The sequence below is a fragment of the Rhinolophus sinicus genome, chromosome 2 (genome assembly GCF_057876585.1).
Source record: "Rhinolophus sinicus isolate RSI-liver-muscle chromosome 2, RSI-T2T, whole genome shotgun sequence".
NCBI lineage: Eukaryota > Metazoa > Chordata > Mammalia > Chiroptera > Rhinolophidae > Rhinolophus > Rhinolophus sinicus.
In genome coordinates this window covers 132,108,426-132,125,361 of record NC_142502.1, presented here as the reverse complement: position 1 = coordinate 132,125,361, position 16,936 = coordinate 132,108,426, and the positions used below count along the sequence as shown (strand labels likewise).

At 40.1% G+C, this 16,936-nt stretch overlaps 1 protein-coding gene across 8 annotated transcripts in view; it reads left to right on the top strand.

The window, feature by feature from the left end:
- CTNNA2 (catenin alpha 2) overlaps positions 1-16,936 on the top strand; it is a 1,050,986-nt gene that overhangs the window by 937,511 nt on the left and 96,539 nt on the right. For all 8 annotated transcript variants that reach the window (XM_019750020.3, XM_074332253.2, XM_074332251.2 and 5 more), the window contains 2 exons: positions 15,945-16,037; positions 16,668-16,824. In XM_019750020.3, the coding sequence (XP_019605579.1) occupies positions 15,945-16,037; positions 16,668-16,824 (250 nt within the window). The remainder of the gene's footprint in view (positions 1-15,944; positions 16,038-16,667; positions 16,825-16,936) is intronic.

Below are 16,936 nucleotides of genomic sequence, written 5' to 3'. Positions count from 1 at the left end.
TCAGTATTCAGGATTCCTTTGAATGTAAACTTCTCTGAGAATCTTGGAGATATCTATATATAGATGTTTATCCTCCTCTTGTCACCCTTATAATATTGAAGGGGAGAAGGTAACAAAAGATGTTCACTGTGTGTGCACATTTCTGCGTTTCAGGGGAAAGAATCTGAGAGCAATATGATCCAGCTGATTTTGCCACCCTGATTGCCCCGGTTATTTTTGTTTGTTTGTTTGTTTTGTGCTTTTGATGTCAAGTCACTGGGTCTCACTCTTACCCAGAATATTCAATAGTTGTGAATGGTAGTAAATAGGCCTCTCTAATTAAAAGTGTAAGAAAAACCCCGCCTGGAACTACTTACTGTTACAGACTTGCAAAAAGTGATCTGAGAATGATTTTTTTTTTTTTTTTAAAGAAGCCAAACAGGTGTTGCGTGGGAAATTCCTGTTGGCTGGAGATTAGAAACTAGGCACCATTTGTCAAATGAAGACTCTATGGTGGACCTATGGGTCTCAAACTTGAGCTTGAGTCCAGATCACCTGGAGGGCTGGTTAAAACACAGAGGGCTGGGCCTTGGCCCAGAACTTCTGACTCCTCAGGTTGGGGCTGGGGCAAGAATGTGCATTTCTAAGAGCTGCAAGTGACGCTGTTGCTGCTGGTCCTGGGTTAAATCAGTGTTGTTTGAAATCTGCCCCATAAGTGCAAGCTAAGGAGTCTTTGGGAACCAGGAACTGTCAGGCCCCATGCAGACTCTCTTGGTGAAATGCAGGCTTAAGCAAGCACCCAGGTGATCCTTATGGTGGGTCAAACTTGGAAAACACTGGGAAGGAGAAATCCTCTCCACAGCTCTCCCTGGGCTGCCTTCATTAAGGAGATATCAAAGCTGATAGACACAGACTAAAGACTTAGAGGGGGAGGAAACACTCATTTACTTGGGAAAACTCTAACTGAATTTAGAGTGTGTTTAGATTAAATTTAGCTTCTTCTTTCTTTTTCTTTTTTTTTTTTTTTTAAGGAGGGCGAAGCTCCTAGAGGCCCATGTGGGTATCGAATCAGCAAATTTGGTGTTATTAACACCAAGCTCTAACCAACTGAGATAATCTAGGGCCACCCCCTAGATTAAATTTAGAATGGGGAGACAGCTCTCTATTTGGGCTGCATATTAAGATTAGCTGGGGAGCTTTAAGTTCCCCGTGCGTAGTCCACACCCAAGTACCTCAGAATTGGTGAGAATGGATCCCAGGCATCAATATATTTGTTTTAATCCTTCTTGGGAGTTTTCAGTGACCATCCGTGGTTAAGAATGACAGAAATAGGGACCTGGATCCTGGCCTCCAGTTTGCAGCAGCTGAGCTGTGTGACCAAGGGAAAGTCTTGGAATAATTCTCTCTGGTAAAATGGATGGAAGTGGAGCACATGGGCAAAAGTTTGTTTAGACTGGATCATTGGTTTTCAACCTTGACTGGACACTTGAATCATCCAAAGGAATTAAAAAAAACAAACATCTACTGGTATGCAAGCCCCACTCCAGCATCTTTGTGGTTGGGCTGCACATTGGTATTTTAATGCTTCAAGTGATGAGAATGTGCAACTAGGGCCAGAACCGTTGCGTTAGAGGAGTCCTAAAATCCCTTCTGAGTTATTCATTATATCCCTATATGCGTTAGTCATTGACTTCCTGTAGCCAGTGTCAAATCATTTGCAGAAAACAGCACAAACTAAATTAAGTGTCAAACAGCTTCCATCAGATGACTTTTCTCAAGTAATCATATAACAGGAGTTAACCTTTTGGGGAACACTTATTTACTTGACACCTTATAAATGTGTATCCTTCTCCTGAAAGTTAGACATCAGCATATGTATTTTACAGAGGAGGGACAACATGACAATTTAAGGAGAATAACATACTTGCCCAAGTGACAGAATGATCCAGTTTCATATCTCATGCCAATTGCATTTTGCCAATACTTTTCAAATTCCAATGTGCCTGGGAATTATCTGAAGATAAATGTGGACTGTAATTCAGAGGCTCTGGGAGCAGACCTGAGATTCTGGGTTTCTAACTAGCCCCCAGGTCATGTCTCTCCTACTAGAGTGTGGGCAATGTTTTCAGTTGCAAAGCTCTTACCCCATATTTTCTCCCTCTGGACCAGTGAGCTGGACTCCTGTTTTCAGGCATTATTATAGATCTAATGCGCATACACAAGGTACAAGCCCCACACCGAACATCCAAAACAGTGCATTTTTCCCCAAAGTAAACCCTTTGGGAGGTTGGCCCATTTTCTAGAGATAGTGCTTCCAACATGGATTTTGCACTGATCTTGTGAATTCCTTTAAAAGTCTTGAGCATATTCTTTGGAACATTCTCAAACTTAGCAGCTCTTTAGACCCTGAGGGTATATTGGAGTTTTGGAAAAGCTGTATCTGGTGAAATCATGAATGATGTAATAGGGTTTAGGCAAATCTAAATAAATAAATACAAAGGGAAAAGGAATTTACAAAAAGGTCCTTGCTTTTGAGGAACATTCCCAGAGCAGAGATTGGGAAATGGTATGAGGACCGAGGGTTTCACTGAACAGAGGTAAAAACTTCTAGGACTGGAGTGCTTGGGACAACTTATATTCTGGTCGATAAGTAGACAAATAGCAGAGCAGTCTTCATGCCTATAACTCTCATATCTGAGGGGTTAGCAAACTTGTATTGTTAAGAGTAGTAAATATCTTATGGTTATTGGGCCACTTAGGGTGTCACATATTTTTCTGTGTCTGTATTTTAACCACACTTTTTAAATGTGAAAACCATTCTTAGCTTGAAGACCATACTAAAATAAGCCAAGGGCTACATTTGGCTTGTTGATCATATTTCCTCACTAAATAATGTCAATGAAAAAATATGTACATCTGTGTATCTGTACACATAATGTATCTATTGTGAAATAATAGGTATTAAGCCCTTTGAAAGTTCAAAAATTGTTCAGGCTTCAGGTAATGTTTTAATTGTAATTATTACTTACTTAACTAAGAACATTTATATTGACAAAAACCCCCAAATATCTACATAGCCCTCTTTTTCTCTCTTCCTTCCTCTGTGTGCATACAGAGTATTATTGGTGTTCCCACAACAAGTATGCTTGCTAACCCTACATCCCATGGAAAATCAATGCAGAATCTATCTGAGGCAAAAGCCTACACTTATATAAACACCTAGCCTGGAGAATACAAAGCTGAACAGAAGCAAGAGGCATAGAATTTCCTCATTCCTTGCTTTTCTCTGGGACTATTAGTCAGAATGCCATCTTCAGCTTTTTTTTTTTACATAGCAGATTGAAAGGTCAGGCTGACTGGCCATTCACCCAGATGACTGATTCAGCTAGGAAAAAATTGACCCTCTGAGGACGACAGCAAAACACTTCTCCTGTGGGAAGTTGCCAAGCCAAGGCACATTTGAAGGGCATTGTGGGCTTGGCCTATTCCTGGGAGCGTTGGTTATGAACGTAACCTTGGCTGGGAGTTGACATGCACTTTTGCAAGTGCAGCTGCTCCTTTCATCCAAACCTGGCCATGGTCTCCTGAGGGCCTGGAGATGAAACTAGGATGCATCTGGGGTCTGAGCCAAGATAGGGCTCTGGACTATGATGGCTGCATCTGTTGCCCAACAAGGTGGAAGTGGTTACTTGAAGGTCACCTTGGAAGAAAAGGGGTTCTATGTGGCAGGACCCTTTTTAGAGATGGTTCCAGGTGACATGGAATAACTCAGAAGCTTGTCCTCTGGCAACACTCTTCTCTGTACATCACAGAAATGTGTTAGAGCTGAGCAAGAAACTGGTATATTTGAAGGCATCTGCAGGGGCTTGTGGCCCATGGAAGGAAGGGGATGTGGGACATTCAATAAGGGCATCTCCAGCTTGGGAGAGATTTATAACAGCTTTCATGAAATCAGGAGTCTTTTCCTGGCTGTGTGTCCTACAGGACAGAGGCAAGAAAAGCTGTAATAGCTGCAGGTATGAGAAAGAGAGGGGGAGTGTACCCATGGGGCTAAGGATGGAAAGCCAGGAAAAAAAAAAAAGAATTTCTAGGAGTTAAGCAACAGAGAAACTGAAGCAGGTGTCAGGAAGCAGAGTGTGAAGGTAGATAAAGAAAGCAGAGCTAGGATGAGCCTAAACTCATGGGAGAGATGGTTTGGAGAAGACCAGAGAGTGCTGCTAAGCATGGATGGCCTTGTCTACGTTATTTAATGAACCTAAGATAGAACAGATATTGAGAGCTCTCTGATGGCCTTTCTCTGACTGATGGACCTGAATTACCACCTGGTCTGAGCATGGGAATGTGTGGGCTTGCCCCCAGGGGAAAGGCTTGGAAAAGAGGAGCTGTTCTCTGCACCCAGGCAAACTTGGACTCAGACACTAAAGGGAGAATTGAAACTTCACAAGAGAGCCTAGGGAGGAACGCAAGAACAGATCTGAAATGAAGAAAGGAAGAGCTGGCGATGGAGCACAGATAAGATGGAGCAAGCAGGTTTGAGGGACTGAGCCTGAAAAAATTTCAGGAGGCGATGAAGACAGGAAGAGAAAGAATTTATAGATGACTGGGGGCTGGAAGGGACCTGTTAGGGGGATAGAGCTGGTTTGAAGGTCTTTCTTTAGTCTCTTCCCTTGTGTGGCCCAGGACCAATCAGGCCGTTTTCCCCACCCCACACTCCTTTGCATCAGTCCCCTTAGGAGCCCTCTGAGGTTGTGAGAGATAGGTTCCTAGAGCTTCTCAGGGCAATGCCTATTGAAGTGGTCAGGCACCGGGGGAGCAGAACTTTCTATTAGATGCACTCTAGGTCTTTGTTTTGGGTTACCTGTAAAGACTGTTAAAGCCCAGGGCGGAGACAGAATTTCAAGGGGTCAGGTGAAGCAAGAAGTGATGAAAGATTAAATGGATGTCCCAAAGGGATGTAAGTACAGATGAAAGGCTGTAAAACTGATCATCTTGGTTAATTCAAAGAGGCCCAGAGAGTGGCGAGCGATCCTCCTGCTTCAAGAAGGGATGGCTAATGGCTACACTGGGAAGCCACAGGGCATTTTGGATTTGGATTTGTTTCTCTTGACTCTTCACCAGCAAACTTATTGTGGGCAGTTGATAACATCCTAGAGTTCCTTCTGGGTGTCTGTTCCCCACCTCTTGTTTGTTTGTTTGTTTGTTTGGTCTCTTCACGCTGTTAAATAGACTTGGGAGGGTTACATAGGCTAAGAATGTGTACCCCTCCCTGATCTACTTAATTTTGTTCATCATACTTTTGTTAATAAATACCATACTTTAATACCTTTCCGATTCTCTATGAATATACTTTGCAATATTTGACGGTTGTGACAAAACTGACTGGTTGTTTCTCCCAAGTTTTCATCTACACCAGGACTTTGCAATCTTTTTTTTTTTTTCTTTTAAGGGGTTACGTAGCACATATTTTAGCTTGTGAGTCCTGTGATCTCTGTAACAACTGCTCAATTGTGCCCTTGCATTGCAAAAGCAGCCAGAAACAATATGTAAGTGAATGGGCAAATGTGTGTTCCAATAAGACTTTATTCACAAAAACAGGCGATCAGAGGAAGAAAAGGCAGAATAATTTTTAAATAAAGATGACAGAGCTTAAAGAAAGCTGCCTGTCCTCCATGTCCCCCCACCCCAGTTTGCCTTGGGGAGCCTGAAGTTTCCACAATGTACATTTTAAAATTCTTAGGGGCTCAGGAATATCTTAATTGGGTTAAGATGTTACATTAGCAGGAATACATTAGAGAATATTATTTTCTCTAGGAGGAAGAAATATTACCTTAGTGAATAGTAACTTTGACTAATCAGTTAGCATCCTTTGCCGGGTAAACAGTCATAAAAGGGAGTAGGACTCCATAGAAGAAAATGCAGGTCGGGGGAAGAGACAAGAAAACATCCAGCAACCACATTTATACCTGCTGTGTGTAAGATCTTGTACAGGGAACAATAGGGGCCACAATCATGAATAAAACACAACCATTATTCTCAAGGAGGTTGACATTTAATTGAACAAGCACAATATCTATGTATATGGATACACACACACGAGGTCGAACAATTAAGTTTGCAAACTCATCCTAGAGAAAGTGCTATCTCATTGGTGAATATCACTACAGTCACCTTCAAAGTACTCCCTTTGGGAAGCATTGACACCGAGCTTAGTCCACCCTTCAAAGCAATTCTGGAACTCTTTTTCTGGAATGGCCATCAGAGCTGTCATCGTATTACCCTTGATGTCCTGAATGTCATCAAAATGTCTTCCTTTCAATATGTCCTTTATCTTTTGGTAAAGAAAGAAGTCATTGGGGCCAGATTAGGTGGGTAGGGAGGATGTTCCAATACAGTTATTTGTTTCCTGGCTAAAAACTCCCTCACAGACAGCACCATGTGAGCTGGAGCATTGTTGTGATAAATTGTTGACGAAAAGTTCAGGTCGTCTAACTTTTTCACGCAGCCTTTTCAGCACTTCTAAATAATAAGCTTGGTTAACTGTTTGTCCGGTTGGTAAAAATTCATAATGAATAATCCCTCTGATATCAAAAACGGTTGGCAATGTTATTGAAATAGGTTTGCAAACTTAATTTGCAGGCATTGTATGCACACATAGAGGGTGCCAAAAAAACATACACACATGTTAAGAAAGGAAAACTATTAGAATTGTAATACTCAATATATACCAATAACAAAAGATGAATACTAGTCATGTTTGACTTCTGCAATTACAAGAGGTGCTCAAAGTGGTTACCATCAGCATCCAGACACTTCTGATTACGGCAAACGACTGCTTGAGCAACATTTACCAAAGTGTCCACCTGTATACATTTTTCTGTCACCTCAGTATATGTATGTGTGTGTGCGTGCGCATATATATATATATATATATATATATATATATATATCTGTAATCAAAAGTGTCTGGATGCTGATGTGCTGGTAGTAACCACTTTGAGCACCTCTTATAATTGCAGAAGTCAAACGTGACTAGTATTCATCTTTTGTTATTGTTATATATTGAGTATTAGAATTTTAATACAGCTTTCCTTTCTTAAAATGTGTATACATTTTTTTGGCACCCTCTGTGTGTGTATGTGTGTGTGTGTGTGTGTGTGTGTGTGTGTGTGTGTATATATATATATATATATATATATATATATATATATATATATATAATTCCGTAGTATTTATTCATTCATCTAACCACATGTACCACACATGTGGAATAAAACAGCAGTGTGTGGTAATTAGTGCCAGTGGTGCAGGCAGTAAGCCAGCTTGGCATTGGAAAAGAGATCTAGTCCCATTGGCCACTGTGAATCGAAGTCTTCAGGGACATATGGACTTTGAATTGAATGTGAGCATATTGCTAAGTTGACTTGGTGGAGGCACCTGCCTCCATTCCCCCCTCCCCCCAGCAAAAACTTCCCAAGCCCTTGGGGTATAAGGTAGAGGTAATGGAGACTTTTGGCCATCTCCATCCTCAAGTCGTAATTCTGTACAGAGGGGGCTGAGATCAGATATAATATTGGTTAGGATGGTTAGAATCCCTTTGCACTGTGCTTATGGCCTTGACTCCACTTTCATTTATTATTTTAAAATATATGAGAACAAGCCTTAGAGAGTACTTGTGTTTATTTATTCAGATGTTGTGGGAACATTCCTTGTATTCTGGCAAAAGTCAAGTGCTGGGTGGTTCATTGCAGCCCTTCTCCAGTGCTAGAGATGCCCCGGAGCTCTGGGGCCACCAATGTGCAGTGGGGGATATTCATCTCACATAGGTGAAGGTCAACTGAGATTTCACTGACTTACATGGGACCCCAAGAAATCAAATAATAGTGGAGAGTAATCATTCATGTTCTCAGTGGAAGAATGGAGGAAAAAAAATCCCAGGAGGCCTACAGTAATTACAAGGGCATTTCATCCCTTGCATGATTTTAGATAACACATGCTTAGTTTCTCTCATCCTGTTCACACAACCACACATTATTGATGAACAGGCATCAAGAAGGCATTAGGTGGTGCTTTATTGCATTATTTTTAGCCACTGAGGTGTTTATATATGAAGGGTGTAGATTTATGGTGAGTGTTTCAGCTATGAAGCAAGCACATCAATTTGTTCATGAATGTGAACTGGTGATTACCTCCATTAAAGTCACCAGGGCAGACGGATCACTTTAATTTGGGCAGAGGCATGCAAACAGCATTAGCTGGTGGTGAGTATGAACCTAAGAATACAGGAAAATGAGCTGTTCTGCATCCCTGAGGAGCCCTGGAAATGCAGATTTGTGTTCTCATAGGTGCGTAAGGATAGGCGAGGGTATGGAGCCTGGTGGGACCAGGAAGAAACTGCTTCCTAGCACCAGGTGGCAGGATGCTGTATAAGGTTCATTTGGTATTGGCTGCTGATTTGATGATACACTGCAAAAAGGATGGCACATAGAACATATACTTGCTCCCAATTCCAGATCAGATAACTCAGGATCCTCCTAGGGATGATGCCTAGGTTATCACAAGTTGAATGGTACTCTGCTTTAGACTGCATGAAGGGAACTGGCAGGATTTGGTAAATCAAAAAAATGCAATTGTGTACCTTGCTAGATGTAATGAAGCCTGTGCCCTACAAGAATTCATAATACAGCTGGGGATACGGAAATGACTTTTTAGTAATCCTAATTTACACTTGTGGCTTGTAGAATGAAGGTTGGAAATACAATCATGATGCTGTGGCTGAGAGGTAAGGAAAAGCAGTGTTAAGGAGTGTGGGATAGGATGCTGGTGACACTGCCATACTAGCAAGTTCATTCATTGCTGAGGACCTCTCAGCAAGCATAACAGCCATATGTAAACACATGCCTGACCCAGGAAATCCACTTCTGACATTAGCAAAACCTGGAAGCTTAACGATGTATGTTCCTTTGTGTTTGGTAATAGCAAACATTGGAGACTTCTTTAAATGTATGACAACAGGAAATTGACTTACCAAGTAATACAGTAAAAACATTTACTGTATCTTATTCAAGTATTAAAAAAAATAATCACAAGTGCATAAAGAACCTGGAAAATATTTGCAATGTAAGAGGTTAAGCGGTGACAAGAAGATACATGCTGAGATCGAAACTTTATGAAAATTATACACAACTGACGGATAAACTGTGTAAATGATCACATACTTTCCTTTACTCTCAATCACTGCTCTCCCATTTTATTTCCTTTATAGTAATCTTTACAATATAAGCTTGTTTAATTTCACCAAAATATAAGTTTCTCTAGGAAATATGAAAAATATTTGATTGCCTCTGTATCTTCAATGTATGGCACACATTAATCACTCAGTATTTGAATAGCTGCACACATCAGTGATTGGGTATTGTTATTAAAATATTTCTTTACTTTTATAGTGACCTTTCAATGAAGTGTACAATATGAAAATAACATTTGTCAAATCCTTACTGGGTGCTGGGTTAAGTACACTCTATTTTTCCTTTCCACCATATCACCACTTTGTTATTATTCTATATTTATATTTTATAGTTAATTGTAGCTCACAGTGGTAAAGCACCTCACTCGACAGCAAGAGTTAAGATGCAAATCTCAGCCTGCCTGACTCCAAAGCCCAGGCTCTTATAATTATATGATTTAAAAAAGAATTAAAATGCATAGAGTAAATGAGAGTGTCAGTTGCTTTAGAGAAGTCATTTAAAACAGAAGCATGAAAAAGTGTTTCTCATTTCCCCCTGTCCTCAGGGTCTTCATGCTGCCCCAGCTGCCAATCCCAAGTGAGCCACTCCTCCCTGATCAAATTCCCCCTGTTGTCTAGGTCTCCTCTACCCTTCAGAACCTCAGTTACTGGTAATTATGTTGATAAACTCATCTCAGTCTGAGGCAGCTGCATTTTCAAAGGATTCCAAAATACCTCAGCCAGAAAAGAGAGACTGCTGCAAACATTATCTGGGGCACCCACATCTTTTGGGCTCTCCTCACAGCAAGTTGTGAAGGTGGCCATCGAGTCTCCTCTTAGGGACCATCTTTGTGGAAGTCCATTGTCGTCTTCAAGTCACATGCCTCTCTCTCAACATCAGCTGCTGCTGTCTTGCCTGTCGAAGATTTCAGGGAAGCGGGTCATTTTGTCACTTACTGAGTTGTAAAATTGTATCTGTAATACAGGAGGCATGTTCTATGTGAACGTTGCAATTCTAGACAAGACAGGCACATATATATTAATGCCTTTTTGTGTGCCAATGATATCAGAGCAGATAACTGAATAGATCTTCAGATCAAGACCATAGCACTCTGCATGGCCACGATTGTTGTCGAATAACAGATATCGTGGAATTTGTGCCATCATCTCTTCTCTTCATGGTTTTATATGGCCATGTGACTGTGGTGACTAAAAGTCCCATAAATTCCCTTTTAATAGTAAACAAGTTCATTTTATCCTCAAATTTCTGATGATGATGCAATGTTAACATGTGGAGCAAATTTTTATAAGCCTCTGAATTGCTATTATTTATTTCTATAATGTGTTCTTAAGACATTAGCATGATACTTGAAACTGTAAAAATTAATGAAATGATAAAGTGTTTGGGGGTTGACTGCACTATTTACTGGCATCTGAAATTAAACGGAATTGCAGATATTAAAAAATTTCCAACGCCAGAAATAAAATGTTCTCATCTTTCTGATAGACATCATATCACTTTGGACTTACATACTTTATTAGCAGAGGTTTTAGTGTCTAAGGAAAGCTTAGCCTCCCCGGCATTTTGGCTTTTCTTGTAAGTGTTCAAATGAGACTATGACATTTTTGAGATGCAGCTGCTTTCTGTAGTGATGTCCACACGAAAGTGAATTTTACAGCCACCATATGCTATTTGTCTAGAGCTTTGAGCTGTGCGAGATTTTGTGTATGTGTGTGTGTGTGTGTGTGTGTGTGTGTGTGATTAAAGATATCTCACATTTCAAATGGTCATAATGTATTTTTATGAGGGTTCCACCCATTTCTGATTTTGTCAATTTTAAGTCTCCTGTCAGTGTCTCTGGACTATCTCTACTTGTTTTCGGTCAGGTAAGGTGATTATTAAAAGTTAGGGAGTGGATGCCAATTGTACAAATTCACAACTTCTAAGGAGCAAGTTACTTTCTTAGAAGAATCAGCATCAGCACTCCTTGCTGGTTTATTATCTTTCTAATCCTGCTAATGATATTATTGTTCACTTTACCTACTTACGCAGCATGTCTCCAGAAAAACAGAATGTATCGTAACTGAGCATCCAGAAGTTTGTGCTAATCAGGCAATCAGAAAAGACACATTGTAAGATTGGTCTGTTACCTCTCCATGGTATGTTTACTGATTCCCACCCAGGGGTACTGAGCCCTCTTTTTTTCTGACCTCTTAAAGCTTTTATAGTCAGCAGCGCACAATTTAGTGATGGCTGCTAAGCTTGCTTTTCTCCAAGATAATCCTCTGTAAGGCACTACATCAGAGAGAAGACTTGTCCCAGTCTTTTCAGTTTCTATCTCTCCCATATCCATGATGCTCTCAGAAGTTATGCAGGAGGGCTTCCTTTCATAAATGACTGCTGGGAATTTAGTACAATTACTTCACCACGGAGCTGTGCCACATTTACTCATGCCTCGTCACTTTCAGAAATCCCAAATCAATCAAAATAGCCCACCATTTAACAGTTAATGATATACTTTAGTGTTGTCTAAGATTCTAGGAAAGCAAATGACTCTTGTTACCTCAGCCAAGTTGTAAACAATTCAAGAGTGGAGAATACAGAGGCCAGAGCCAACCCATAAGTGTTACTTGCTTGGTTGACTCAAACAGGTTTCAAAAGTCTATTAAATTTAATCATACTGCTCAACATCTGTTGGTTTGCAGGCTAGTAACAGTCTACTTTGTTATCTGTGTTAATATTGTTCAAATGTCTAATGATTCTAGTCTGCCATTCCCTTCCCCTCGTCCCTGCCTTAGGAAGATTGTCATGCTATTTTTTTTTTTTTTTTAAGGAGAAAATACTGTGTTTTGTAAAATAGGACATTTTATTTTATCACAGTTTCTGATAATATAAGAGCTGTAGTTAAAGAACAGGCAGTTGAAATCAATTATTAAATACCTACTGTGTGCAGTACTCTTGGGCTGATGTTGAAATGTTAGCTGGCATTTCAAGCTGCATTATTGATTGGGAACTGCCTCAAGACTGAAACTTAGTATTTGCTGCCCAAGTTCTAGAATCACAATGTATAAAATCATGTTCAGAATCACTACAATGCCAGTGGGTCTGGTGAGGAGCAGAAAGGCAAGCCAAAGGAAAATAAGGGAGGTAGGAATCTGGAGTAAGTCCATGACCAATTTAAAATATACAAACCTGCTGTTGCAGATAGTGAAATCCTTAGCATCATATTGGAAATATTTTCAGTATGTTTCAGAATACAGTATAAGGTAAAGTGAAATTCTGATTTTAAGTGGACTTAAACAGCAGGAGTGCATTGCAGAGTGGAGGCTGCCAGACTTCAGGATTTATGGATCCATAAACTAAAGAGAATAAATAATTGGAGAACTATTGGGAGTTGCCAGCTCTTTATTTTTGTTGAGTTTTGCTAGCACTGTTCCCTCTAGTAATCTGTTGGACAGTAGGTTTCCCACATTAGAGCTAAGCCTTCAGAGAGTTTATTTGAACAAAGGAGGAAGATACATTTTGAAAGATACACACAAAAAAGTTCATGATCACTATGTAGAAGTCACTGATTGGCTTGTCCCTCACACCAGAGCCCAGAGCTTCTTAGCCCTTAGGTTCCCAGGTTCAGCTTCTTCCTGTCCCCTGCAGCCAGCATGAGCAGGAGACTGTGTGGTCTAGAGAGCCGTCTCTGTGACCTTGACAGTCTAGTTACAGTATTCCTTTTCCATGCTCAGACTGGTGCTCTTTAGTTGTCTGCAAGCCTTAACTCCAAACCATAATCAGGTTTCTCCCTGAGTTACACTGTACCCCTTTAAGACTCATACAAGTGCAAGGAAGTGTTTCACCAGAGCTGGTGAGATAATAGATTGTAGTTGCTACTTTTTAAAGACAAAAAACTTTTTAGTTTGGAAAATTTGAAGCATATCCCAAAGTAGAGCATGTATAATGAACCATTGGATACTATCATTCAGCTTCAACAATTATGAACTAATGATCAATCTTGTTTTTCTCCACCTCCACCGATTTCCCCTACCATAGGTAGTTATAAAACGCATTCCAGACATATCGTTTTATCCATAAGCATCTCAATGTTTATCTCTAGAAGCCATGGACACTTAAAAAAAACAAAATATTATTAGTATATTTTAAAATGTTAAGTAACTCTTTAATATCGTCAAATATTTACTCAAATTGATTTATTTCACAGTATACATTTATGTGTTTAATTATTTATCTACATATTTATGGATGTATGTGTTACAGTTTATTGTTCTATTCAGCATCCAAAAATAGTCTGATTTTTTTTCTACTTGTTTATCAACATCAGGTTTTTCGTGATTGCACTTATGTGGTTTTATTTTACATGTTTCTTTGTCTCTTGAATTTCCTGTAAATTGAGACTAGCTCCTAAAGCTGATCATTTCCAGGTTTGTTTGTTTGTTTGTTTTTGGCAAAAATATCTGACAGGTAGTGTTATGACCTTCCATCAAGAGATACATATCTGGTTCTCTTGCGCTCATAATTATGTATATTTTTATGTCAACAGCCATTAAATACTTGGTCTAAAGCCATCATCTCATTGAGACGATTGGTGTTTCATCACTCTTCTTCTTACAAAGCAAATCTTACCCAAGACCTGGTTTCTGGATCATTTTTAAGTTTTTATGTTGCCGTTATGTAGAGTCATATGGCAAACTCTTCAGCAATTGTCCATAGCTATGCAGAAGTGTGACTTTAAGTCTCTCATACACCAAGCAAGGATGGTAAATAAAGAGCAAACAAAACCACTATCGGATTATCATTTCATAAAATGAAAGGTTGTTCAACAGCAGAAATAGGAAGAATTTAATTGAAGATTAAAAGATAGACTTGTATATTAAAAAATTATACCTTCTAGAAAATTCATCATACCCTCCTGATTATTCTCATGCTACTATGAACAGGGAAAACTACATTCTGGACTCAAACAATGGGCCAGAATGTAGGCACCATTGTCTAGCACCATAACATTGGTAAACCTGTGCTAGAAGCTGATGTGAAAATTTGTCTAGCCAAATTAAAGGAGGTAATTTCACTTCATCTTCGAGAATATCTTTAATCCATGGTATGCAGTATATGCAGTTAAAGAAAAAACTATTAAAAACGATTCTTCAATAAATGCGTATTAAGCACGAATTCTGTCACATACTTACTCAGGCATTTGGAATACAAAATATATAATTATAGCAAATATACAAATGTAACAAAGATTAATAAAAATGCAAAGTAGAGACAATATGACACAGAAAAAAAAGTTGTGAATCCGTATTATTATTATTATTATTATTATAGTTTCTGCTGTGTCTCCAGGGATCTTCATACCCCTGGGCATTTAGTATCCTGTGAATGGATACAATAAGGCATATTTGTCTTTCTCACAGACATAGTCTGAGAACTGAAATAGTGAAAACTATCTGAAGATTCAAAGGTAAACTATCTAACAAACTGTGATAATGTTTGGAACTCTGTGATTGCTCATAATACATGTTCTCACTAGAATAGACGTAATATGTCCTTCTTCCTTAAAAGCTTCAAAATGGGATTCTTTGCATTAAGGATTTATTGAAGTAGGATTGGGAAATATTTCTGATATCACCATCTACCTATCTCCTTTTGCTGATAAGGAACAGCCCTCAGAATGATCTCCAGTTGTATGCTCTTCTCACTGCTCCACACTGTGTAAGGTTTCTTTCATGTTAGGAACACTACACATGTGTAGTGCATTTTAATCTTCCAGGCATTAGGCATGGTAGGGGAGCAGAAGTGAGCCGGACACAGTGGGGCGGGTGGCCAGGAGGCCCCCAGGGACGGTCTCTCTGGCGATCACGTCTCCTGCTTGCTCTACTGCGCCTGGCCCTGGAGGCCCTTCTCTTTGCTTTGCCGTTTTGTTAATCCCCATCCTCCTATTCCTCTTGACACCAGCCTCATGGAACTGACCTTGGCCAATCAATCTAACCTTGTATTACCAATTCTCACGCCTTGAAGAGAAAGAATAACGCAAGTCAAAACACTTGACCGGAGAGCTTGAATTTAGTTCAGCTGTTTTGGCTAGTATCGTGTGTTAAAATGTCAAAATTGAATGCCTTTATACTCAGTCTGCATGTTCTAATTTGCTATAGACTCCACTATTACCTGTGGATTATCCCAGTCTCTTCCACACATCTCTCAGACCTGCCTGGGCCCTGAAAGCATTTGAGCTGGCTATTGGTTGTCCAGCATCTTCCTGCCAGACGCTGACAGGCAGACCTTTGTCCCTTTGGGTCGATCACTCTAATATCCAGCTTATTATGAGTCCCTTGAAATCCAAATCATCGTCTGCAGCGTCTCTCTCACTGGTCGGAATGTAGTACTTATGTGGCCCAAATCACAGTGTTGTGTACTCAGTGATGAATCTGAGGGGGGTCAAGTGAGTGTAGGTGAATCAGGGCAGCCCATAGTGGAAAATAGTTGAGAGCAACACAGTTAAAACACGTGAGAATTCTGAAGCAATAATTTATTAGCACCCTATTCTTCTGGCAGAAATGCCTAACGTAGCATTAAAACTAGTAATACTTGGTTCACCACTGAAGGGGGCCCTTATCTTATTCGTGAAAGATTTCCCTCGGATGTGTCACTCTCCAGAGAAGGTGCAAGGTCGTAAGAGCAGTGTACGTTTCCACTACCTCAACATAATTTTCACTCAAATTTTCTTCGATACAGGTTGCCAATTTGGCCTGTTCCATCTCCAACAATGAGGAAGGGGTGAAATTAGTCCGAATGGCAGCCACTCAGATTGACAGCCTGTGTCCCCAGGTAAGCCTTATTCACTTTGTTGCAAAAGCCCATCGCTGACTTGGTACTCAGGACTTTCTATGCTCCATCCCTCATGTCACTCCTTTCCTCGCCTGCCCTCTTTCCTATCACTGCAAAGTGCTGACCAATATCCATGGGCTGTTTCAAGTTCTACCTTTCTAAAAAAAAAAAAAAAAAATTAACTATACTAGTCTCTTTCGAATTAATGTGGCAATTACTGTCTTTCCCTCTTTCCCATTCATATTGACTTTGTTCTATTCATTTGGGGCTGTTATTTAAACACCATATCTGTTTACCTTGTCTCAACAACTAAATTCTAAGCTTGCATATGTAGAACAAGAGTTATATTTCTGCCCTGTCTGTGCTAAGCAAATAGGACTTGTCCAGTAAACACTTTCTGAAACTAGACTAATGACTGTATCTTAAAAAAAGAAGAAAAGCAAAGCAAACAAAAACTAATGGTCGTTAATAACCTACTTCACTGTTCGTGTTTTTTATTGTTTTTCTGAACACTGAGAACCCACTTATCTGTAGACACTATAGGGTCCAGGGTTTCAGCATGATCTTTGAGCTACCTCTTCCTCTTCTGAAGCGTGTTTTCACTGTGGCTGGATTGCTTCTAACAAACAGGTCATCAACGCCGCTCTCACACTGGCCGCCCGGCCACAGAGCAAAGTCGCTCAGGACAACATGGACGTCTTCAAAGACCAGTGGGAGAAGCAGGTCCGAGTGCTGACAGAGGCCGTGGATGACATCACCTCAGTGGATGACTTTCTTTCTGTCTCAGGTAATCAGCAAGACGCCCCATAGAAGGCAGCTGAAGGAGGCGAACAGGATGAGATAAGGAATAGCTTGCAAATGTCATGGGTCTGTGTTTCAAGTGTTCTTCTTGGCCCTTT